The sequence below is a fragment of the Pan troglodytes genome, chromosome 5 (assembly GCF_028858775.2).
Source record: "Pan troglodytes isolate AG18354 chromosome 5, NHGRI_mPanTro3-v2.0_pri, whole genome shotgun sequence".
In the NCBI taxonomy this organism is placed as follows: Eukaryota; Metazoa; Chordata; class Mammalia; order Primates; family Hominidae; genus Pan; species Pan troglodytes.
In genome coordinates, this window is record NC_072403.2 from 42879265 (window position 1) to 42904831 (window position 25567).

A 25567-nucleotide genomic window follows, 5' to 3' on the forward strand; every position below is an offset into this window, starting at 1 on the left:
GGTTGGTCTTGAACTCCTGGGCTCAAGCAATCCTCCTGCTTCGGCCTCCCAAAGCACTGGAATTACAGGTGCAAACCACTGCACCAGCCCAGACTGGGCTCCAGAAGCTACCTCTGGGCCCTGTTGCCACCTCTTAGGTGGCTTCTGGAATGGGGGTCTACAGGTGTGAAAGGTCAGCCCCCCTGAGGGAGAGGTGGGGCCCGAGCAGGCTCCTCCCACTGCGGGAGTGCTGGCCTTTCCCCCACAGGGCTGTGGCTCTGGGACCACTTCCTCTTTCTTCACTCTGAAGCCAAGAGCCGACCTGCTGAGCCCTCAAGAAAGATCAGAACAGATTCATGGGTGATTTAGCCTATCTGTCCCAGGCCAGGGCGGCTGAGTGTGCTGGCTGGAGGCCTCTCTCTCTGCTTCGAGGGTAGCTGAGATCCACCCCGGAAACCGGCAGGATGAAGGGGGCAAGTGAGGAGAAGCTGGCATCTGTGTCCAACCTGGTCACTGTGTTTGAGAATAGCAGGTATGGGCAGCTGGGGTGGGAGGGTCACCATGGTGGGCTGGCAGCCCCCCTCCAGCCTTTCTGGCAGCTCTCTCCCTGGGCCCTGCCCCGGACCCTCCTCCTGCAGGGGCAGCCCCGCGTTCCTCGGTCACGGATTCCTTGGAGCATGGGAGAGTGTCGGTGGGACACCAGGAGCCAGGCAGGGGTGAGAGTGCCAGTGTGTGTTGGGAGAGTCCAGACAGGTGTGGTTACGAGCAAGCATGGGCAGACCAAAGCCTGTGTGTGGGCACAGGACCCCACGCAGTGCCTGCCAGCACCTCTCAGAAAAGGTAGCTGATACTCACCAAGAATTTACGCCCTATGATTAGGATAACCATACAATTTATCACTCAGCACACAATTGAAACTGAAAGTAAATGCCAAATAAAATGTGGTGGTTGGGGGGGAGGCATTACAGGTAAAGCTGGGACCATATGAGGCAAACCAGGATGTACAGGCAGCATCCTGATGGGGTACTCCCTACTCTAAGTTCATGTCCTTACTTATTTAATTTAATCATCGAACAGCCTAACAGGGGTAGATTCTGTTTCTGTTCCCATCTTATAGATGAGGAAATGGAGACACAGAGAGGTGAGGATGCCAAGTGCTTTAAGTATCTGGGGCAATGCTGGGGCGTCTGTCTGGAGGGAAAAGGCTGGGCCAGATGCGTGGAGTCATTGGTAGCCCTGGGAGCATGTGTGTTTGTGTGTGTGTGCGTGTGTGTATGTGTGTGTTGTGTGTTATGTGTGGCATCAATCCATTCTGTAGGCATTTCTTAAGCTCAGGACTGTGTTAGGGGCTGTCCCAGGTAGGGTTTTCTGGAAATAGACTCAGACAGAGGTTTGCCTCAGGTGATTTATCAGGGAGAGCTTTTGGGAACAACAGCTGTGGGTGTGAGGGAAGCAGGGCCGGGCAGGGGGAGATGCTGAACTGCAGTGCACCTGCCACAGAGGCCTCAGCCTGTCCCAGGGAGCTCTGGAGCTGGGATGCCTCTCGGTTGTTCCAGCTGAGGAAGAGGGCTGGGTATTTGTATCTCCATGTGGACTGGACAAGAGACTCTGGGTGAAGCAGCTCTCTCTTCCAGAGAGTGATTCCCAGAGAGGGATTCAGCCAATAAATTACCCGGCAGCCCCCAGTACTACCAGCAGCTGGTGGGGATGGTGTGGGGAGGCCTCATTCCTGAAGGAGGGACATGGGTGGCACAGCACAGCATCCTACAGGAACTGTAGAGGATGAAGAAGGGTTTCAGTATTTGGATGCTGAGCTCATCGAATAACCATGATGCAAGGTCATAGACAGTAGATGTCCTAGGAATGGCCCGGATGCTGTATTGAGGGCACTCATGGCAGGCAACGTTTCCTGTAGGCTTCAGGGTGGAGATGGCATAGATGTAGACCTAGAAGTCTGCAACTTCCTGAGCTGGGTGATTCTCCCCCGCCTCTCCCGGGATCTTTGCCAAGCTCGTCCTGTTCAGCACCAAAGACAGCTCTTGGGTGCCGCCTTCCTGGCCCACCACCCCCTTGGGTGTGGGTGGATGGCACCACCTCACTCAACATGCTTGACGTGGACTAGGCACACCTGTGTGGAGCCCCTCAGCATGCTGTGCTCTGCCCAGGCAATAACCCTGGCAGGAGTGGGCAGCCCTTAGACGGGAGTTAGGTCCCAGCAGGCGTCAAGAGGGTGAGAGCCACTCCTTACTGAGTGAGGGGACCCATACCAACTGCCTTGGCCTGGTCTTCCTTATGAGGTCTCCAGCACCTCAGCTGATCTGAAACTGAGGGGCAAAGAGGAAACAGAAGCTGGCCAGGGGCCCTAGAACAGAAATGCAGAACCTGAAACCAAATGTAGAACAGAAAGCCTGAGAACCAGCTAAGCCCATGAGCTGCAGACCCATGGGCTGAGAAACCAGGGACTGGGGTGCCAGGGAGGGGTGGGAGAGCCTGGGAGTAGCCACACAGCACTAGGTCCCAATGCTTTCGCTGCCACAAACCCAATTGTGTCACTTGGGGCAAGTCACTTTGACTCTGCGGACCTGTTTCTCCTTTACTCAAATGGGGAGGGGCAGGTTAGGGTGAAGGCTCAGGAAGCAGTCGCCTGATTTGAATCCCACCTCTGCCACTTCCGAGCCGCATGTTACTCATCCTGTCCAGACCTCAGTTTCCTTGAGTGCAAAATATGGGTAATGAAAACCTTTCTCACGGAGTTTTGGAGATTTCGTATTTGTTTGGCCTTCCATTTCCTGGCCTGTCTTTCTCATAAGGATGCCTGCCCTGTTCTGTCATCACAAGCCCTTCCACACCAAGGGCAACGTTGGGTGTATTCATCAAGGGTGGGCCCTGTTATCTAAGGAATTGGACTGGCTTGCAGAACCCAGTACACAGGGTAATAAAGGTGACCTACGAAGGCCCGTCCCTGGGAGAACAGAGAATCTGCTGCTGGGCTGGCTCTCCCTGCTTCTGGATGTGTGGAGGATGTCGATCCCATTGAGAAGCCCCAGCTTTTGCAGGCCTGCTCTCACTTTATATTGTTCTGTGGCTCCTACCTTCCCTTGATGTATAGGTTACTGATGTGGAAACTGAAAACAGAGGTGAGGTCCAAAGGTGAGGATAATCCAGGGGGTACCACTCAAAAACCCCTATATACAGAAAGGATTCCTGGACACTGTGGCTTCATTTTAAACAAGGAAGTATGCAGTTCCCCAGAAAATAAAATATAGTCCACCCTGACTCATTTTGAACACTGTGTTGGGAGTGTTCAAATTCTCATTTGAACAAGAATGTGTTGGGAGAGAAGTGAAAGTCTTACTTAGCATGTTCCCAAAGAAAGCCAGGCACCCAGGGGCCCCTGCACTGGGGATTTGCACCAGGCAACCCAAATCCACACCAGGGACTTGCTGCTGTTTTCCCTGTTCTCCAGGGAGGAAGCCCTCAGGTCTGTCTCTTCTCCTCAGGACCCCAGAAGCAGCACCCAGAGGCCACAGGCTAGAGGACGTGCATCACCGCCCTGAGTGCAGGCCTCCCGAGTCCCCAGGACCACGGGAGAAGACGAATGTCGGGGAGGCCGTGGGGTCTGAGCCCAGGACAGTCAGCAGGAGGTACCTGAACTCCCTGAAGAACAAGCTGTCCAGCGAAGCCTGGAGGAAATCTTGCCAGCCTGTGACCCTCTCAGGATCGGGGACGCAGGTGCCTGAGGGCTGGGGTAGAGGTGTGGGGTGCTGGGGTGGGGAGCTCTCCCTGACCTCCCCTCCACACATGCTTTCCTAGCCAGAGCCAGCAGTTCCCCAGGTGGGGGTATTGTGTGATCAGAAGTCAGCTGGGAGCTAGATTTCCCCATGCTTAATGGCCTTTGATTCACTAACTGCCTGCTACGCACCGTGCTGGATTACTTCGCGAGTCCCTCGTGTAGGAGTTTTTTGGACAAGGAAGTTGAAACACAGTTTTAAGGAACTTATTCAAGGCCACACAGCTTGGAACAGTCTCCATCTTGTGAACCTAATAGTCTTCTCAGGTGGGGCCTCAGTTTACCCACTGGAGGAGACAACAATCTCAACCTAGAAATAGAGGTCTGAGTGTGAACTGTCCTGCCCTTAGACTAAAGCCCGGTCTGATCTCTTCTGTGGCTTGCAGTTTTCTCATCTGCAGAGTTCAAGGGTTGGCATGCAGATACTGTGCACCCAAATTCCCTGGAGTCACATCCCAGCACGTCTGCTTACTAACTGTGTGTCCTTGGGCAAGTCACTTGAGTCTCTTTGTGCCAGTTTCCTCATTTGTAAAATGGGGATAGTGGTTATAGTAATGCGTCCTGGTTTTCAATCGCTGCTGAACAAACCTATCAAAAATGTAGCGGCTGGCCGGGTGCAGTAACTCACGCCTGTAATCCCAGCACTTTGGGAGGCCGAGGTGGGCAGATCACCTGAGGTCAGGAGTTCAAGACCAGCCTGGCCAACATAGGAAAACACTGTCTCAACTAAAAATACAAAAATTAGTCGGGCGTGGTGGCGGGCGCCTGTAATCCCAGCTACTCAGGAGGCTGAGACAGGAGAATCACTTGAATCCAGGAGGAGGAGGTTGCAGTGAGCCGAGATTGCGCCACTCCACTCTAGCCTGGGTGACAGAGTGAGACTCCGTCTCAAAAAAAAAAAAAAAAAAAAAAATGTAGGGGCTGAATGTAACTGTTTATTGTTTCTCACATTTTGTGAGTTGACCGGGATGCTGCCGGGAGGTTTTTCTACTGGCCTCACTGGGGGGTCTGTGTGATTCTGCTTGGGCTGCCGTAACAAAATGCCCCAGACTTCAACACCAGACATTTATTTTCTCACAGTGCTGGAGGCTGGAAGGCCAAGTTCAAGGTGCCAGCAGGTTTGGTTTCTGGGGAGGTCTCTGTTCTTGGCTTGAAGACAGCCACTTTTTCAGTGTGTCCTTACATGGCCATTTCTTTGTCATCCCTGGTGTGTCTTCCTCTTCTGACATTAATCCTACCAGTTTAGTGCCCTACTCTTATCATCGCATTTAACCTCAATTACCTCCTCCAAGGCCTCATCTCCAAATACACTTACATTGGGGGTTAGGGCTTCAACACAGGAATTTGGTTGGCGGACACAGTTTAGTTCCCAGCAGGATCTCTCAAGTAGCTGCAGTCAGAGGATGGCTGGGGCTGGAATGCCCAAGACAGCTCAGCTCACAAGTCTGGCATCTGGGCAGGGACAGCCAGAAGACTGGGCTCAGCTGGGATGCTGGCAGGGCTGGGCTCTTTCTCCGTGTATTCTCCAGGCCTCTCCTCTCCACGTGGCCTGTCCATGAGGTCTCCCTATCAGAGCTGCCAGACCCCTTGATGTAGTGGTTCACAGCTCCCAAGACAGCACAGGTGGAAGTTTCCAGGCCTCTTAAGGCTAAGGCTGAGAACTGGCACAGCCTTACTCAGCTGCATTCTGTGAAAGCCACCCCAGGGCCGGCCCAGATGCACTGCAGGAGGCCATGAATCCCGGGAGGTATGCTTCACTGCAGCAACTTTGGAGACTGAACCGAGGTCCCCATCAGAGGAGACCAAAGCTGTCTTCCCCCTTTTTCTCCTTCTCTCCCCTCCAATCCTCCGCAGGAGCCAGAGAAGAAGATCGTCCAGGAGCTGCTGGAGACAGAGCAGGCCTATGTGGCGCGCCTCCACCTGCTAGACCAGGCCAGTGGCCAGGACACCCCCCTCTAGAGCCCCAGCCCTGGGTCTCCTCACCCCACCCCTTCTCAGCCTTCCCACCCTGCTCACCAGAGCTGAGTCAGGAGCCCTGGCTTTGACTCCAGGAAGCCTTAGCCCTTTAACCTCAATGGCTGGGGTTGGGGTAGAATCAGGAGGTCTTGTTAGCCGCACTCCCCATTCTGCCTGTGGTGCCCAGGCTGGCCCCTGTATAGCAGAGCACACACCAGCTGGCCCTTGCTGGCCTACACAGTATCTTCATCTGTCATCTCAATGCCCACAACCTCACAACGATCTTACCTTTCATAGTTTTTAAGGAGCCCTAAGGCTAGAGGGTTATTCATCACCGCAGGGAGCTCTAGTCTGATGAAGTCCAAGACCTCCACAATTTGGGCCTGTTTATGGCATTCATCAGCTGCCAGCCTTTGGCCAAGTCCCTGCATCTCTAGGCTTTGCCTTGCTCATCTTTAAAGTGGCCAGAACACAACCTCCCCTGTCTTCTTTTCCCGGGGTTGCTGTGAGGATGCCAGGAGATCAGGGAGGTGGAAGCATGAAGTAGGCTTGGTGGGACCCTAGTTCCCCCAGGCTGATGTGTGGGTGGCTCCCTGTCACTGCAGTGAGTGACCTGTCGTGGCGGCTACAGGTGTTTTTCCAGGAGCTGCTGAAGACAGCCCGCAGCAGCAAGGCCTTCCCAGAGGATGTGGTCAGGGTCATCTTCTCCAACATCTCCTCCATCTATCAGTTCCATTCTCAGTTCTTCCTCCCAGAGCTGCAGCGGCGCCTGGACGACTGGTGAGGTCCACCAGGAGCCCCTGAGGCCTCAGACCACAGCCCTAGCCAGGTGGAGGTGGGGAGACCCCAGGGCGCTAGGTTCAGCCTCCTAGGCCCAGGCCCTTATTGTGTGGCCATGCCTCCCTGGGGCTCGGTCTGTCTGCACAGTGAAGGGCTTGGGTGAATGAGCTCTGAGAGGCTGTGTGTGTGCAGACTGCTTCCTGGGGAAAGGGGTGGATCAGGTCCTGGCCAAGCCAAGTGACCAAGTGACTTTGGGACAGTGAAAATAGCCAGTGCCAACTGAGGGCTTCCTACACGCCTGGCCTTGGGCTTTCCCTCTATTAACTCCCTCAATCTTCACATCAGCCTGCTGTGTGATGACGGCATCATGGTTATGCAAGAAACCCTCTTGTTTTCAGAGATGGCCACTAAAGCATTTAACAGTGAAGTTACTTGCCTTATATAGTTTGCCACGAAGTCTAGGATGTCCTTTAAGATCTTTGGCAAAGAAGAATGTTAGTAATTGTTAAACCTAGTGATGTATTGATTGCTTAAAACATTTATAATAAACTGTTGTTTTTTTTTAAGAAAATAATAGCCAGGTTCGGTGGCTCATGCCTGTAATCCCAGCACTTTGGGAGGCCAAGGGGGGTGGATCACTTGAGCTTAAGAGTTTGAGACCACTCTGGGCAACATGGTAAAACCCCATCTCTACCAAAAATACAAAACTTAGCCGGGCGTGGTAGCAGGCACCTGTAGTCCCAGCTACTCAGGAGGCTGAGGTTGGAGGATTGCTGGAGCCCGGAAAGTCGAGGCTGCAGTGAGCCATGATTGTGCCACTGCACTCCAGCCTGGGTGACAGAGAGAGACCCTGACTTAAAAAAAAAAAAAAAAAGAAAGAAAAGAAAAGAGAAGGATATAACCCTATGAGATCGCCTGCCATCATTCCAATTTTTTTCAATGAGAAAATTAGGGTACAAAGATGCTAAGTGACTTACCTGGGAACACAGCTAGCATGATTTGTGCATCCCGGGAGTCAGGCTCAGGAAGCCTCACTCCCAGGCCATGGCCATGGCTCCTTGCTGCTCTGCTCTAGCAGGCCCTGCCATGGGATGATCCTGGAAAAGTTCTGTGTGTGTGTGTGTGTGTGTGTGTGTGTGTATACATATATATACGTATATATACATATATATGTGTATATATATATATGTATGTGTGTGTATATATATATATATATATTTTTTTTTTTTTTTCAGTGTGAGGGGCATGGAATGAGGTTTCACCATGCTGCTCAGGCTGGTCTTGAACTCCTGGGCTCAACCTGCCTGCCTGCCTCAGGCCTTGCAGAGTGCTGCGAGTACAGGTGTAAGCCACCGTGGCTGGCCAATCCTGGAGAAGTTCTTACCCCTCTGAGCCTCCACTTCCTCACCTCTATGATGGGCTAGTGGCTGCCCCCACCTGCAGGGTTGTGAGAATTACATGGAATGAGACATGCATCATGTCCTGGGTAGTGCTTGGCAGGTAGCCCTCGTTATTGTTACATAATGAAGCATTGAGCAGTTACTGAACACCTGCTGTGGGCCCAACACTGTGCTGGGCCTTGTGGATGAGGCCAACCTGGGACCAGAACAGCCTTTGGCCTCAGGAGGCTCACAGTCTAAGGAGTAGAGGGGCACATGTGAGGATGACACCCCCGTACCCCACCCACACCCAGAATTGCCGTGGAAAGTTTGCTTTGGGGGATTCAGGGAGCCTGGCCTCACCTGGCCCTATCTAGAGTTGAGAGGAGGTCTCTAGGCTGAGGGCAATCCCTGTGCCCCTCCTGCAGGACAGCTAACCCCCGCATCGGTGACGTGATCCAGAAGCTGGCCCCCTTCCTGAAGATGTACAGTGAGTATGTCAAGAACTTTGAGCGAGCGGCTGAGCTGCTGGCCACCTGGACCGACAAGTCTCCACTCTTCCAGGAGGTTCTCACTCGCATCCAGGTGAGGCTGGGGGAGGGCTGGAGTCAGCATTGCACTCCCAGCATGCAGTGGCTCAGGTTGCCTTGAGTGATTCCGGGCATCTCCCAGGCTCAGCTGCTTCCATAGGCCCCTGCCTACTCGTCTGGCCCTCAGGAGCAGCCTGACCCACCTCCCTTCTCTCACCCTCTCCGTGTTGCTCCCCCATCCCTCCCCAAGAGCAGCGAGGCTTCGGGCAGCCTGACCCTGCAGCACCACATGCTGGAACCAGTGCAGAGAATTCCACGTTACGAGCTGCTGCTCAAGGAGTACATCCAGAAGCTGCCAGCCCAGGCCCCAGACCAGGCCGATGCCCAGAGTGAGGACACCCCCAGGGGTCCCAGGGGGCTGAGGAGGCCTAAGCCATTCCCATATACTTACTGAGCTCCTGCTAAAATGGTTTTGACGACCATCAGTCATCAACATCAACCACTGGCACTTCATAGACATTATCCATACCATTAGCCATTTTTCACAGATGAGGACACTAAGGCCCAGAGAGGTTTAGTGACTTGCTCAAGGTCACGCAGCCAGAGAGTAGCAGAACTGGGATTTGAACCCATGCCTATGTGATACCAAAGCCCATGCTCCTTCCATTATACCCTCTAGGTCTGGCTTGTTTTGGGAAGCAGTGAGAGTCACCAAAGCCAAACACCTAATGGCTAACGTTCAGTGGCTTCCAGTCTCTCAGCCCTGGGGGGCTCCCGCCATTCAGACACCCCATGGCTGGGCTGCACAGGCAGGGCTTCTCCTGGGGGCTGTCATGGCAGGTCCTGAGGGCCCTTTGTTGAACTTCAAGGACCTCCTGCCCCAGCCACCAGCCCTAGATTCTCAGGGAATAAACTCCAGCCCTGCCCCTTTCAGAAGCCCTGGACATGATCTTCTCAGCTGCCCAGCACTCCAATGCAGCCATCACTGAGATGGTAAGCAGCCCGCCCTCTCCTGGAGCCCTGTCCCCCTCCCTGCAGGTCTCAGCCTGGTCCCACCCATGACACCTATCCCACTGCTGCCCTCACTGTTACACCCCAGTCCCCGTCCCCACAAGGCAAGCCTTCCAGAAGCAGGTGAGCCCTGCCCAGACTTGGCTGAGGATGCACCCCAACCCCCTAGGAGCGGCTGCAGGACCTGTGGGAGGTGTACCAGCGCCTGGGCCTCGAGGACGACATAGTAGACCCCTCTAACACCCTGCTCCGTGAGGGCCCGGTCCTCAAGATCTCCTTCCGCCGCAACGACCCCATGGAGCGCTACCTTTTCTTGGTAAGAGGGTGCTGGGAGCTCCTCTCCACACTGGGGAGGGAAGTCCATGGGCCACTCTGGCCCGAGTCATACTGCCTGGCCTCTACCTGGCACTGCAGGGGGACAGGGAAGAGAACGCTTCTCTGTCTTTTTCTGCTTTGGCACCCAGATGACTTTGGACAGGTCACCTGCTGCCTCCAAGCCTCAGAGATTTCCAACCCACAGGTTTCCCAGACATGTCCTAGGAAGCAACAGAGTCAGAGTTTGAACCCAATCTGACTGCAAAGCCTGTGATATTAATCTGTGCTCTAGAGAGTGCACAGCAGGAAGGAGTAAGGTTAGCTACTAGGAAGAACTGCCCTGGGTTTGCACGGAAGAAGCCGGGGGATCTCCTGACATCTGGAAAGGTGGTCCTGCCTGGAGGTCTGGGGAACAGAGATATAACCTCTTGTAAACCCCTGCCATCCTGAGCCCCTGTTGAGAAAGGCCTTGTAGGTTTCTGAGGTCTGCTATGGTCCCTTGTAGGGTGATCCTTCAGTAACCATCCTAGGGGAATTGGGAGCTTGACAGCCCCTTCCTCATCACCTACATCATCACCTGTGATGTCCTGTGAGCAGGCTGGCCAGAGTGTGTTCAAAGGGGAGGGGGTCCACTGGTGCTCAGCCCATGCTCGGCCCACCCTCGGGGAAGCCCCACCTAGCCGTCCTCCCTGCCCCTGCCACGGGCCACTCACGCCTGTGTCTCCTGCAGTTCAACAACATGCTGCTCTACTGTGTGCCCAGGGTGATCCAGGTGGGCGCCCAGTTCCAGGTGAGGACCCGCATCGATGTGGCCGGGATGAAGGTAAGAGGCCCCCTAAACACCACTGGGCTCCACCTCAAGGGTAGGACTGAGTACAGGGAGTAAGAGGAGGGGCCAACCAGGTTCTCAATCACAGAACCAAACCCTTGCAGGGCCTGGGCAAACATGGAGATGGAAGAGTGTGGGGCTCTCCCCTCTGGGCTCCTAGCCCTCCCGCCCTGTCCTTCCCAGCTTCCCACAGGTCTGGCCCTCCCTTCGCGGCACTGCATGAGCCAGCTTGGCCTTTCTGTGCTTTCCCTACTGTTTATACCACTGCTTCAAAAACTTTCATGTGTGCGCGAATCCTCTGGGCATCTTGTAAAAATGCAGGTTCTGAATCAGGAGGTCTGGGTTGGGGGGTGCCTGAGATCCTGCATTTCTAACCAGCTCCCAGTTAAGATGGGCTGACAACTGACCCCACCTGCAGGATTGTGAGAATTAAAATGAAATGAGACATATCCTGGGCAGTGTGTGCTGATACTGTAGGAGCACAGAACACGTTTTGAGTAGGAAAGGTCTCCAGTGTCAGCTCAGCGGCTGGCTTGTGTGTGTCCCCATCTACCTCATCCAGAGATTATGGCAAATGAGCAGGGTCAGTAGTCCATCATGGAGCCCATTGACTGGGTGTCCCCATGGGGGGACCACCAGATCCTCCTAACAGCCCCATGATGCAGGGGCTGTTAGAATCTTCTGGAATTTTTTTTTTTTTTTTTTTTGAGACCGAGTCTCACTCTGTTGCCCAGGCTGGAGTGCAACAGCAAAATCTCGGCTCACTGCAACCTCCACCTCCTGGGTTCGAGCAATTCTCCTGCCTCAGCCTCCCAAGTAGCTGGGACTACAGGCGCGAGCCCCCATGCCCGGCCAATTTTTGTATTTTTGGTAGGAGAGATGGGGTTTCACCATGTTGCCCAGGCTGGTCTCAAACTCCTGACCTCAAGTGATTCACCTGACTTGGCCTCCTAAAGTGCTGGGATTACAGGCATGAGCCACCACACCCAGCCTGTTTTTTATCTTTTAAGAATATTTTAATTTTACTACTTAAAAAATACAGATTATACACATTCTAAAGTCAAACAATATAAAAAATATATACAATGAAAGTCTCCCCCCGACTCTATCCCCTAGTTCCCCTTCCTGAAGGCAACCCTTGCTTCTTGTGAGGCCTTCCAGAGGTGGTCTTCGCCTAGCAAACCAATAACATATAATAGGATTGTTTCCTCATTTATACAAGAAGCAGTGGTATACTCTACACATTTTTCTGCACTTTGCTTTTTTTTTTTTTTAACTAACTGCAAATGCTGGAGACTGAGGTGTCCCTGTACTTGAGAGCTTCCTCATCCTTCTGCCCAGCTGCATTGCGTCCCACTGTGCAGATGCACCGGAATTTCTTCAACCAGTCTTCTGCTGAGAGACACTTAGATTGTTTTCAGTTGTCAGCAGCTGCAAATGAGGCTGCAGTGAATAGCCTGGTACAGCCTGCCCGTGTGTGAATGTATCTGCAGTTAATCCCATTTTTAAACATGAGAAAACCAAGGCCCTAGAAAACCTTTCTAACTTAAATAACTTGCTTGAAGGTCATATCGCAAATGCTAGTTCGAGTGACCAAGCCAGGATTCAGATGCAGGTGTAACAAAGGCTGGCGCTTCTGCGTCTAACCACCACGCTCTGCTGTCGCCTATTAAGGCTTCAATCCAGAGGGTTCAAGCCTATGGTGGAATTTCTGGCATCGTGGAGGACACAGCCAGAGAAGCTTCCTGACCACTCCTCTCTGCTGGCTCCTGAGTCCTGGTGTGTCCTGAGGGCTGGGACTGGAAGAAGCAGAGGTCTTGTCTGGCCCATCCTGTCACTCTCCTATTCAGCATCACCCCTACCCCCTTCAGCCCCAGAAGGGAGCTGCAGGCAGGAGTTGAACCAGAATGCTCTACCCTCTAGAGCCCCTGGGGCCTCCAGAGACCCCAGCAAAAGAGCCCCGCCCCTGCTCCTGACTGGGGTTGCCTGGCATCTGGAGCAATCCAGGGCCTGGGGGTGGGGTGCAGCCTGGGAATGATGAAGGCTGATGAGGGAACATGGGTTCCCAGCTCACCCCGACACCTGAGCTGACTGAAGTCTTTTAGGAGTGCAGCCCCGGCCCTGGCATCTAGCTTTCCATCCTGAAGGGGCCAGAATGTCACATAAACCAGGGCGTGTGCAGGCTTGTATGTCTGGAGTCCTTGGTGAGTGAGGCTGAGAAAGGTAGGCTTATAGAGAGCTACAGACAGAGAAATGGAGACGGGTGGCCCTGCCAAAGGACTGTCAGAGACCCAGGCATAGAAAAATAGAGATCGACAGATAGGAAGGCTAAGAAATATAGAAACCAAAACAGAGTCATAGAGAGAAAACAGAGAGAGCCGAGCCTGAGAGCATCAGATGCTTTGGGTGTGTGTTGAGAGCTCACCAGCCCTGTGTGTGCTGGGTCTCTGGAGTCTGCTAGTCTCGGCTAACATGTCTGATACTCCAGCAGCCGCACAGCACCCTCTCCTGGACGGCATGGGCTTGGCAAGTGCAGAGCTGTCCACTCACCCTACTTCTGTGCAGGAACCATTTTCTGAGTCTGTGATTTGGAGGCAAATCTTGCCTTTGACCATCATGATGGTTCCTATTGGCCTATGACTCCCTGGCCTCCTCCTTCGTAGGTGTCAGGGAGGCCTAGTTCACAGCAGCTGATTCTCTCCAAGGTCTGACTTGGTCTTAGTATTTTGCCATCCCCCACAGGGCCAGCCTGGGAAGAAGGAAGGGGTGTGGACACACATACCTAGGGGCTCCACGTACAGTTGTGCAGGTTGTACACTGCACAAGGATACCTCATCTCAGAGGATGTCTTCTGCAGCCAACTGCAGATTAGCAGACTATGATAGAATATCATAGATGGTATATTTATAGTGAGAATTGTCCGGCAGATGGCAGTCAAATGTCTTGTTCCAACAATATCTAGGTATTATGCCAGTTTGCCAACAGATGTCAGTAAAGTGTTTTGAGGAAGGCTGTCCTTTTCTAATTACTACAAATGTACTGTATGGACTAGCAGGGGACTGAATTGACCCAGCCCTGGGGAAAGTGGTTGAGGCTCAGCTCAGCACAGTTCTGGAAACTCCTCTTGAAACCTGCTGGGGAGCTGGAAGCCTCTGTATGAACATCCCAGGGGCAGCCTGGACCCTCAGGTCAGGAGCCCCCAGTTCCCTTTTTTCTGTCAAAAGCATGATATTTCTTCCTGCTTCTGGACTGCAAACCTTGGATTTCTCCCTTCTTTTCCCTTTCCCCTCTCCCTGACCCAATTAGAAACCTCTTCTGTCTCTCCAGTGCACCTGGGCAGGCCAGGACCATTTATGATGTTGCTTCCTAACTGGCCTTTGGGCTACAGGTTTGTCCCATTTGGCCCAGATCCAGCCTGTCATCCCTTGCACACAAAGAGGTATTTGGCTGTTTCCCAAATACCTCTTTCCACATGACCGCCTCCCCATTGCCAAGGGCATCGAATCCAAATCACATCAGCCCCTTCTAAGGCAAAGACTGGGGAGTGAGGCTGCAGACTAGGCCTAACCTGAAGAAAGATGTGCTTGTACTCAGTGCTGTCTGGGTTATGGTGAGCTGCCCTGGAAGTGTGCAAAGGCCTGGCCACCACATGGGAGGCAGCAGAGGAGCTCAAGTGTTTGAGGAATTTAATGGCAACAAAGTTCCCCCACACAGAAGCTCTTGTGCTCTCAGCCTGTGTCTTAGGTTCTCTTTGCAAATCTCTCTCCACACGGTCTGAAGGAAGTGTGCTTACAGGACTCTGGGGGTAGGATGGAAATAGATGTTCTTCCATCTCACCCTTGGGGGCTGAAAACCTGGGGTGGAATCCTTCTTTTGCCCCTTAGGTGCTGTGTGACCTCAGGCAGCTCTCTTGCCCTCTCTGAGCATCCATTTCCTCATCTCCTAAATGAGGATGATAGTATCTGTTTCCCAAGATTGCTGTGAAGATTATTTTCTTCTTTTCTTTTCTTTTTTTTTTTTTTTTTTTTGAGACAGAGTCTCCCTCTGTCACCCAGGCTGGAGTGCAGTGGCACAATCTCAGCTCACTGCAACCTCCACCTCCTAGGTTCAAGAGATTATTGTGCCTCAGCCTCCCAAGTAGTTGGGATGACAGGCATGCGCCACCATGTCCAGCTAATTTTTGTATTTTTAGAAGAGATGGGTTTCACCATATTGCCCAGGCTGTTCTCTAACTCCTGGCCTCTAGTGATCTACCCACCTTGACCTCCCAAAATGCTGGGATTACAGGCATGAGCCACTGCACCCAGCCAAGGTTATTTTCTTTAATGTTTTATTATGAAAATTTTAAAGCCAAGAAAATGGTATAATGAACCTCATATACTCATCCAGTTTTGAGATCTAATTTCCTTTTTTGTTGAATCCATTGTCAAAAATTGTCATCTCCATGTCACACTGGGTCAACTTAGCTGCTGCTAAAATTCCAGGAGCCATAGGTTCCATTTGCTTGGAGCAAGGCCCAGTTGCAGGGGCATTTGCTTGGCTCAACAGGATTAGAGAGGTGGTGAACAAGCTCTGCATCCCTGTCTCTCGAATTTGAATTGTCCCTTGGGCACAATCCACCTCCCTCCCCTCCACAGTGCTGTGCCTGGGACCCGGGCTATGACGAGTCTGAACTGGTTACCTCCCTCCTCTTGGCAGGTGCGGGAGCTGATGGATGCTGAGTTTCCCCACTCCTTCCTGGTGTCCGGGAAGCAGCGCACCCTGGAGCTGCAAGCCCGGTAAAGGAGCTGGGGTGGCGGCCCAGGGTCAGGCGGGAAAACTGGGAAGGGCTGATCTCAACACCTGTGTTCACTTTCCGAGCAGGTCCCAGGAGGAAATGATTTCCTGGATGCAGGTATGGGAACACTCCGAGGCTTCTGGGAGTCTTTTTCCTCTCTTTCTTTTTTCTTTTTTTCTTTCACGGTACTGGACTATCTTGATGAAGCTCCTGGGATTCTCCCTAGCCTATTTGGGCTGAAGGGGAGGGAGTGGTGTATGTATGCATGTGTGTGTGTGTGTGCATGTGTGTATGCATGTGTGTGCATCTGTGTGTGCATGTCTGTGTCTGTGTGTTTGTGTGTGTTTGTGTGTCTGTGTGCATGCATGTGTGTGCGTGTGTACATGTATGTGTGTGTATGTGTATATGTGTGTTTGTGTGCATGCATGTGTGTGCATGTGTTTGTGTGTATGTGTGTGTTTGTGTGTATGCATGTGTATGTACGTGCTTGTGTGTATGTGTCTTTGTGTGTCTGTGTTTGTGTGTGCGTGCATGTGTGTGTGTGCATGCTCCCACACCTGCGTGTGCTCAGCTGCTCCCTGCTCTTCCTAAGGAGCTGCTCCGTGGTAGTTTGGAGACCGATCTGGGTTCCTATCTTGCTGCTTCTCATTGCCTAGCTGGGCAGTCCAGGGCCAGTCACTTACCCTCTCTGAGCCTCAGTTTTTACATCTGTAACCTGGGCTGGTAGTTTCTCCTCCGATAAGGCAGCCCGCGTGTGTGCAGAATCCAGCGCCTGGTACCCAGTGGGCTTTCAGCCCTGTCTGTTGCATGCATGGAAGGATGGACAGAGGAGCAATCCCTCCCTTCCACACCTCAAGCCCCGACCCTCCCCGTCCCTGCACCCCAGGCCTTCCAAGCAGCCATTGACCAAATCGAGAAGCGGAATGAAACCTTCAAGGCTGCGGCCCAGGGGCCTGAGGGAGACACCCAGGAGCAGGAGGTAAATGAAGCCTTTTTCATCCCTTGCTGGAGCCACCAACCCAAACAGAGCTTGTTCCCTCTCTGTTCTGCCTATACCAGCTCGGAGGGAGAGGGAGTGTCATCTGCCAGGAGAGACTGAAGGGACCAGGGGAAGCCCTCCCAGCGCATCTCCCGACTCAGTGCCTGAGCATTCCCCTTTAGCAAAGCTTCCTTTGAGAGCCTCTCTGCACAGCTGTCTTGGGGAAGTGTTTCACGTCTCTGCAGCTCCAGCTGCAGGGGGCAGTAGGGTTTTGGGTTTGAAAGTATCTGAGAAATACAAAGTCTCAGGGAAGATGGAAGGTGAGTGAGGTGGGGGCTGGGGAGGATATCTGTGGTTTGAGTTCAGATTTGAGCTGAACTCTGGCTTGCTGAGTGACTGCTGAGTCATTTGACCTCTCTGGGCCTCAGTTTCCTCACTTATACAATAGGAATAATGGTAACTAACCTATCATAAGGTCTCGATCAGGTCAGTCAGCTTGCTGTAGAAGCCCCAGGGAAGCCCAACACAAAGAATCCCTGCCACAGCAGGTGGGCACAGGGCCCCAGGCCCTAGGAGGATGGGCGGAAGAAGGTCACCAAGGGCCCATTCCTGCCCAACTCCCCTTAACCCACAGCTGCAGTCTGAGGAGCTGGGCCTCCGGGCACCGCAGTGGGTCCGGGACAAGATGGTGACCATGTGCATGCGCTGCCAGGAGCCCTTCAACGCTCTGACGCGCCGTCGCCACCACTGCCGGGCCTGCGGCTATGTGAGTACTCCTGCCAGCACTCCTGCCTCCACCTGCGTCACCCAGGCCTCCACCTGCATCACCCAGGCCTCCACCTTTCCTACCTAGGCCTCCACTTGATCCACCTAGGCCTCTACCTGCCCCACCTCGGCCTCCATCTGTGTCACCTCCACCTGTCCCACCTCGGCCTCCACCTGTCCCACCTCGGCCTCCACCTGTCCCACCTAGGCCTCCACTTGTGTCACCCAGGCCTCTACCTTTCCTACCTAGGCTTCCACTTGATCCACCTAGGCCTCCACCTGTCCCACCTCGGCCTCCACCTGTCCCACCTCGGCCTCCACTTGTCCCACCTCGGCCTCCACCTGTGTCACCTAAGCCTCCACCTGCCCCACCTTGGCCTCTACCTGTCCCACCTCGGCCTCCACCTGCCCCACCTTGGCTTCCACCAGTGTCACCCAGGCCTCTACCTGTCCCACTTAGGCCTCTACCTGCCCTATCTGGGCCTCTACCCACCCAGCTGAGGTCCTGCTGTCCCCATCCTGGCCAAATCTGCTGGCTTCAACCAATGCAGCCCAGTGGTGTTGGGCACTAGCTCTGAGCCAGGTGTGTGTATTACTACCTCATCTGGCCCTCACAGCACACCTCAGGAGGCTGCTGTTTCCCATTTTTTAGATGGGAAAATGAGACCCATTGAGGTTAAATTACTTGCTGAAGGCACCCCTGAAGCTGATCCTATGAATTTACCTGCATTCTTATCATCATTTTCCACGACCCTGAGACCCAGAGCTAGGAAATGGTCCCCACTTCCAGTGGGGGGGCATCTAGCCCCGCACCCCCTCAGGCCTTGCCCCACCACCTCACCAGGCCCATGCCCACTATGCACTCACCCACCCCGTCATCCTCTCTTTACCCGCTTCGGCTAACTGTCCTCTCTTCTCTGCAAGCCCTCAGCACCCTGGCACCTGTTGGATTCTGTTGTTAACTCTGCCTACTGGTTCAGGCCTCAGTCTCCTTAACTCCGCCATGGGGATCGTGAAACCTACCTCCAGTGTGGCAGTGAGGATTCCACCAAAAAACATTCTTTCCCTTCCCTCTCCTCTTTTTCTTTCCCCCTCCTCCATAGCTCAGGCAGGGCATCCAGTGCGGTTGAGCTACCAGCTTCTTGAGGAGGGAACTGTGTCCACTACAGTTTCTCCTCTTATCAATCCAGGCCCAGTTACCCGAGGTAGATCTCGCTTTGCTTTTTAAGCACTCCTGTACTTGAGCTGTTCTCTGTTGACATCACAACCCCCTCTGTTTACTCTGCAAACAGAGAAGCCCTTTGCAACCTCAGTCTTTGATGACCTCCAGAGGACAGGAGGAGTCTAGCTGGACAGGTTGGGGCCAGTCAGGGAGGTGTCCCCAAAATGTGTTCAACTGCAATCAGGACAGAGTCAGTTTCTAGGACCTGGGAACACACCTGCCTTCAGATGTCAGTGATGAGTTACATCCCGAAGCCAGGTAGAAAGGATGTGGGGATTGGCTACTGTTCCTGGTGATTCACTTCTGTAAATAAGAGTTGAATTGATTCACACTTGTGAGTGAAAGTAGTTCTTTAAAAATTACTTAAAATAGTGAAATACAAAGAGGCACAAAGAATAACAACACCCGTGTAGCTGCCTTCCAGCTTAAGATAGAAAATATTCTGACAACTAAATTAAATGTATGATCCTTGCTTGGATTCTTTCTGGGGTAAAATAAAGCTATCAAGGTTGCTCTTGGGACCATTGGGAGAAACTGGATGATGCAACATATCTAGATAATAATATTGTATTGGCTGGGTGCAGCGGCTCACACCTGTAATCCCAGCACTTTGGGAGGCCGAGGTGAGTGGATCACCTGAGGTCAGAGTTCGAGAACAGCCTGGCCAACATGGTGAAACCCTGTCTCTACTAAAAATACAAAATTAGCCGGGTGTGGTGGTGTACACCTGTAATCCCAGCTACTCGGGAGGCTGAGGAGGGAGAATCGCTTGAACCCAGGAGGTGGAGGTTGCAGTGAGCCCAGTTCGCGCCACTGTACTCCAGCCCAGGCAACAAGAGCAAAACTCCATCTCAAAAAAATAAAAAAAAAATATTGTATCAATAAATTTCCTGAGCGTGACTATGACACCGTGGATAGGTAGAAGGACGCCCTTGTTCTTAGGAGACCACCAGCTACATATTTAAGGGTGAGGTGTCATGATGACTGTAATTTATCCTCAAATGGTTCCGAAAAAAATAAAATACACACATATAGAGAGAGACAGAGAGCAAATGTGGCACAAATGTTAATAATTAGTAAATCTAGTGGGTGGTATCATTGTATTATTTGTTCAATTTGTCTGTCGGTAGGAAATTTTTCAAAATTAAACGTTGGTAGAGGAAAAAATATTTACTAATTATATTTAAACACTGAAATCGCTCAATAAAAAAAAAATGCTGCTAAGGTAGCTGAAGCCCCCGTGTGGGGCTGTGCCCTGACCGTGGGTTTCTCTTGCCTGTGCAGATCTTCGTGCCTGCTGAGCCAGTGAGTCATCCTTTCGGTGGTTTGGGTGCCAGTTTCTGTCTCCCCTGCCTGCCAGACGGGAATCCTTGTGAGGGTGGGGCAGGGCCAGGCCTTCTTCTCCAGGTCCCTGCCAGGCCACACTCTGTGCTGGGCACACAGAGGAGCTCCCTGAGGGGTGGTGCCGCCTGATGAACTACACTCCCTCTGCCCCTTTCTCCTGCCCTCCATCACCACGCCCACATCTGGGCTCCCCATAAAGCCAAGTCTTCCTCGCAGTCACACCTTGCGGCACCCAGTGTTCCTCTCTGAGTCTTCCCAGGCCCCTTTTACCCAGCCTCCCGGCATGATCCATGTCAGCCTTTGGGGGGTGTCTTTGTGGTGAGCTGAGAGTGGGCCCCCCTCCACAGAGTACCCATGTAAAAACAACCAGCCTATCATGTTTAGGTGAAAACACACTTGACTCCATGATGGCGCAGAATACAAAGTCTGCCTGAATCTTAAAGCTAAACTGTGGGACTTGAAAGACACACCCTGTGTGTGGAGGGCCTGTCTGCCAGGTAACAGTGTGGCTGGCTCTCAGGATCAGGAGAGGACAAAAGCTGGGCCCTGCTTGCCTGGTGGGGTCTTTGGGAGAGTCAGCTGAGATGGCGGAGAGGACAGCATTTGGAAAAGTGAATCAGATGCCAGTGGCCTGTCTGGGGCAAGCCCCTTGGGTTCACAGCAGCCCTCACTCAGAGGGAACCTGGAGGGGAGAGAAGTTACGGCCCTCGCGGTGGGGGCCGGGTCTTGAACCCTCAGCCTAAGAGCCCCGAGCCCGAGCTCCCCCATGTATCGCAGCCTCCAGGCAGTTGGGCCTCACCAGCATCGGGGAGCATCCCCGCTCTGCCTCTATTCCTCCCTCGAAGCTTTCTTTTCCTCCCCCAGTCCCTGGTTGCTCTCATGCCCCCACCTGCCCAACAAGGCAGGAGCCCAGCCCTCCGGTGCCTGGTCTCAGCCCCATGCCCCCCTGTGTGTCCTCCTCAGGTGGTGTGTGCCAGGTGCTCCGACTACCGGGCCGAACTGAAATACGACGACAACAGGCCCAACCGAGTCTGCCTCCACTGCTACGCATTCCTCACTGGAAATGTGCTGCCTGAGGCCAAGGAGGACAAGAGGCGGGGCATCCTGGAGGTGAGGGCCACTGTCCCCGCGCTCACCATCCGTCCTCTGTTCAGGGAATGTGTGCCCGGCAACCATGCTGGGCTGACACTGTCCAGTGCTGAGGAACAAGCCAGCCATGGTCACACCCTCCCCCCTCTCCCTCTTCCTCTCTCTGCCCACAGACCCCAGGCCTCTCGCCACAGCCCAGGCAGTGTGGAGCCTGTCACCAAATGGAGGCACCCTTTGGCTGCAGGCTGTCGTCCACATTCTTCTGCACTTCCTCTATGTCCCCATCCAATAGTACGGCCCCTCTGGACAGCTCATGTTCACGTCCCCATGTCCTGCCCCAACAGTCCCAGGGTGCCAAGAGCTGGTGTCACCGGTTCCATTTTACAGATGGGAACACTGACGCTCCAGGTCAGACAGATTGGAGACTCCATTCTAACTGGAAGGGACTCCAGGGGCCAGTCGGTCTTATCCCATGGAGACCCAGGGCTGGAGGAGTGACTTGCCCAAGATCACACAGCAAGTTAGGAGCCAGCTCTCTGATCTCAGTCACAGATGTTCTTTCTGTTGCCCTGGGGGCCTCACTGAGCCACACTTGCCCCCACAGGTGCTCCCCTGTGGGGGTACAACTGTGCTCAGCTAGGCAGCACAAATACAATGTCAACCAGCTCAGCATCAATACCACTGTCCACTGCCCCTCCCTCACGAAGGCCAGGTTGACATCCCACCGTCCCTGGGAGGTGGGAGAAGGTCCCAGCCTGTGCCAGCTGAGATTCACTCCCAGGTTCAAGTTGGCCTCTTTTGGCCAGGCGGGAAGGCTCATGCCTGTAATCCCAGCACTTTGGGAGGCCGAGGTGGATGGATCACGTGCGGTCAGGAGTTCGAGATCAGCCTGGCCCACATGGTGAAGTCCCGTCTCTACTAAAAATACAAAAAAAAAAAAAAAAAAAAAATCAGCCGGGCATGGTGGTGCATGCCTGTAATCCCAGCTACTCGGGATGCTGAGGCAGGAGAATCTCTTGAACCCGGGAGGTGGAGGTTGCAATGAGTTGAGATTGCACCATTGCACTCCAGCCTGAGCAACGAGAGAGAAACTGTCTGAAAAAAAAAAAAAAAGTTGGCCTTTTTCCACGGGCGTCCACCCCGTTTCCAATCCTCCCCATCCTTCCAGGCCCAGGACCCCCTGACCACTAGGCAACACAGCCTGCCCCTGGAGATGCTCAGCCCCTTCTCAGGGCCCAATTCTGTTTCCTGGAGCAGCTCCAGGCACCCTCCCGGCACCTGCCCCTTGTGGGCACACACGCGACAGGTTCAGGCAGGCTGGGGTTTGACTGCAGCTCTGCCACTGGCCAGCTAGCTGTGTGACCACAGGCACTTGATGGGACCTCTCTGAGCCTCAAGGACCAAGGACCCCTCCATTCAGTACTGCTGTAAGGATTGGAGATAGTGATTGTCAAGCCCCCAGACCAACATCTGGCACTTGCGGCTGCTCTGCTCCCTGACAGTCCCTCCTTCTGGTTTTAGAAAGGGTCCTCAGCCACGCCTGACCAGAGCCTGATGTGCAGCTTCCTGCAGCTCATCGGGGACAAGTGGGGCAAGAGCGGCCCCCGGGGCTGGTGTGTGATCCCTCGGGATGACCCCCTCGTGCTCTATGTCTACGCTGCCCCTCAGGTAAGGCCACCACCTGCCCGCCCCCCGTCAGGCCCTGGCCTTCCCACAGCGTGTGTGTGAAGGGGATCAGGGGTGAGTATTGCTAGTGCCATATGTCAGATAGGGAAACTGAGGCCCAATGAGGATGTGGTATCCTGGAGTCTCAAGGTTGGTAGGTTTCAGAATTGGGCCCTGACTCTAGGTCACCACTGCTTTGCCCTCAGAGGCAGCCAGTTCTTCTCTCCTCTTCCTCGATGGCCTTCACCAGCCCACCCCCAACCCATGGGGGTTTAGGGTGTGAGCTGTGCGTGCGTGGCTGTTGCCTTCACGATGGCTATCTGGGGCAGTAGGACTGAGAGGGGACAGTGGCCCACTGCTCTCTCCTCCCCCCAGGACATGAGGGCTCACACCTCCATCCCCCTGCTGGGCTACCAGGTGACTGTTGGGCCCCAGGGGGACCCTCGGGTCTTCCAGTTACAGCAGTCAGGCCAGCTCTACACCTTCAAGGCCGAGACGGAGGAGCTGAAGGGCCGCTGGGTGAAGGCCATGGAGCGGGCGGCCAGTGGCTGGAGCCCCAGCTGGCCCAACGACGGGGACCTGTCCGACTGAGCCACTGCCAGCCGCTCTCCTGCCCACCTCTCCCCACCCTGAACCCAGCTCCTGCCACAGACTGACCCTGTGGCCTCAGTGACCCACTGCCCCAAGTGGTGCTTTCAGAGAATTGATTCAGCCATCTGCGCCCAGGCCACGTGTCCCGATCTGGGATTAGAAAATATGGGTCCATTCCTTTCTAGAAAGGGGACAACCAAGTGTCTCAGTTTGCCTTGTGGGGAGGGGGCTCCTGGGCCATGGGACTTCCAGTGCTAAAACTAGGAAAGCCCCAGGTAACCCCGGACTGGTGGTCACCATAGTGTGGTTTTTCATTTGTATCTCCTGGGGAGCTTTTAAAGAGTACTGGTGAAAAACACATAGTAAATTAATTTTAAAAATGTAAAAAACAATGCCTGTACTGAAGTACCACCAACGATTTAAATGGTCTGAGTTGGGGGAGGCATGGGGTCTTTTTTTTTTTTTTTTTGAGACAGGGTCTTACTCTGTTTCCCAGGCTGGAGTGCACAAACATGGCTCACTACAGCCTCGCTCTCCTGGGCTCCAGTGATCCTCCCGCCTCAGCCTCCCAAGTAGCTAGGATTATAGGTGTGTGCCACTGTGCCAAGCTAATTTTTTTATTTTTTGTAGAGATGGGATTTCACCATGTTACTCAGGCTGGTCTCAAACTCCCAGCCTCAAGCGATGCTCCCACCTCCACCTCCCAAAGTGCTGGGATTACAGGCGTGAGCCACCATACCTGGCGCATGCATATTTTTTAAGAGTACCCACTGGAGTCTAATATATAGCCTGGGTTACCTGGGATGAAGAATAAAGAGAGCAAACTACCACAACCAATGGTTGAGCCCCTGTCAAGTGCCAGTCATGATAGTAGTAATAATAATAATAAACATCTATTGGGCCAGGCTCTGTGCAAGGTGTTTTATGTGGATTATGTCATTTTACCATCCAGAGTTATCCCCATTTCCAGATGAAGACACCAACTCAGAGAGATTTAGTAATTGGCTCAATTGGTCATGTAGCTCGTAGATGCCAGAGCCAGGTTTTAACCCGGTGAACTAAGGTCAAAGCTCTTTCTATCATGGAGCAGAACAATAAGACAAGCAGAGAGGGGAGGAGAGTGAGGAGAAGCAAAAGAGAGGGAAAGAGAGTGAAGAAGCTGGGAAGACAAGAGAGAAAGGTGAATGGTGGGAGGAAGGGGGACGGGAGGAGCATCCCTGTCCCCTCATCCCCACCTCGCTGGTGGGTGAGGATGCTTTTTCATAAGAGACCACCAGGGGGTGGCAGTGGTCAGCAGGCCACATGGAGTGGCCCCAGCAGTGGCCAGAACACCCTCAGCTGCTCTCAGCAGGTCCAGCCATTGCTGGGCTCTGCCCTGAAAGGAGGAAGCATGGATGAGTCACAGGTTTTTGTCCCATCACAGGCCCAGCAGCTTTGCCTGCCTCCAACCTGGGGCCACTTCCCTACTGTAGGGTGTTTGTTTGTTTATTTGAGACAGGGTTTTGCTCTGTCATCCAGGCTGGAGTGCAGTGGTGTGATCAGAGCCCACTGGAACCTTGACCTTCTGGGTTTAAGCTATCCTCCTTCCTCAGCCTCCTGAGTATCTAGAAACACAGGTGCACACCACCACAACCAGCTAATTTTTAAAATTTTTGTAGAGATGGGGTCTCACTATATTGCCCAGACTGACCTCAAACTCCTGAGCTCAAGCAATCCTCCTGCCTTGGCCTCCTAAAGTGTTGGGATTATAGGCATGAGCCACCATGCCCTGACAGCATCAGCATTTTATTTATTTTTTATTTTTATTTTTATTTTTGAGATGGAGTCTGTCACTCTGTCACCCAGGCTGGAGTGCAGTGACGCCATCTTGGCTCACTGCAACCTCTGCCTCCCAGGTTCAAGTGATTCTCCTACCTCAACCTTCCAAGTAGCTGGGATTACAGGCGTGTGCCACCATGCCCGGCTAATTTTTGTATTTTTAGTAGAGACAGGGTTTCACCATATTGGCCAGGCTGGTCTCAAACTCCTGAACTCAAGTGATCCACCCATCTCAGCCTCCCAAAGTACTGGGATTACAGGCATAAGCCACTGCACCTGGCCTGCATCAGCATTTTAAAACTCACCAATGATGCTGAAGGCAGCTGGCTCGGTGACAGCAGAGTCGATTCTGCAGCACTGGTACCTAAGCTTTTCCAGGGGGTTAATCTGAGTGGGAGTATGGAGAGTGGCTTCACTGTGGAGCAAAATGAGGTAGCCATTAGAAGAGGGAAGCGAGGGCACACAACCTTTGTGCTGTCATTGTTAGGTTTACTGAGGTGTAATTTACAGACTGTAAAATCCACCCTTATTGGTATATTTTCTAAGTTTTGGCAGAAGAGTACAGTCATACAGCTACCACCACAATCCCCCCATAAGTGTCCCCATGCCACCCTTTGTAGTCAACCTAAACCCCTACTCCTTGCCTCTGGTAACCATCGATCTGTTTCTGACTGATAATTTTGCCTTTTCCAGATGTCATTTAAATGGAACCACAGCTTTTTAAGCCTGGCTTCCTTTACTCAGCATT

General features: G+C 53.2%; 1 protein-coding gene and 1 pseudogene across 7 annotated transcripts in view; both read left to right on the plus strand.

The window, feature by feature from the left end:
* Positions 1 to 222: 222 nt before the first annotated feature.
* The window catches only part of FGD2 (FYVE, RhoGEF and PH domain containing 2), a 32167-nt gene continuing 6822 nt past the window's right edge, over positions 223 to 25567 (plus strand). For 2 of the 7 annotated variants that reach the window (XR_010157989.1, XM_063812956.1), the window contains exons 1-15: positions 223 to 511; positions 3480 to 3711; positions 5624 to 5701; positions 6357 to 6505; positions 8313 to 8469; positions 8665 to 8803; positions 9349 to 9407; positions 9595 to 9741; positions 10471 to 10563; positions 15268 to 15347; positions 15433 to 15463; positions 16233 to 16325; positions 16960 to 17091; positions 20620 to 20766; positions 22267 to 22413. Coding sequence is in view for 6 of the 7 variants with exons in the window: in XM_063812956.1 (XP_063669026.1) it covers positions 444 to 511; positions 3480 to 3711; positions 5624 to 5701; positions 6357 to 6505; positions 8313 to 8469; positions 8665 to 8803; positions 9349 to 9407; positions 9595 to 9741; positions 10471 to 10563; positions 15268 to 15347; positions 15433 to 15463; positions 16233 to 16325; positions 16960 to 17091; positions 20620 to 20766; positions 22267 to 22413 (1752 nt within the window). In the remaining variant the exon portion in view is untranslated. Of the gene's footprint in view, positions 512 to 3479; positions 3712 to 5623; positions 5702 to 6356; positions 6506 to 8312; positions 8470 to 8664; positions 8804 to 9348; positions 9408 to 9594; positions 9742 to 10470; positions 10564 to 15267; positions 15348 to 15432; positions 15464 to 16232; positions 16326 to 16959; positions 17092 to 20619; positions 20767 to 20918; positions 22011 to 22266; positions 22414 to 22785; positions 23907 to 25567 lie in introns of those variants that run through there. The other 5 variants (XM_527374.8, XM_063812955.1, XM_063812958.1 and 2 more) reach the window with 5 other exon arrangements.
* Positions 17097 to 18107, plus strand: LOC134810240 (uncharacterized; annotated as a pseudogene).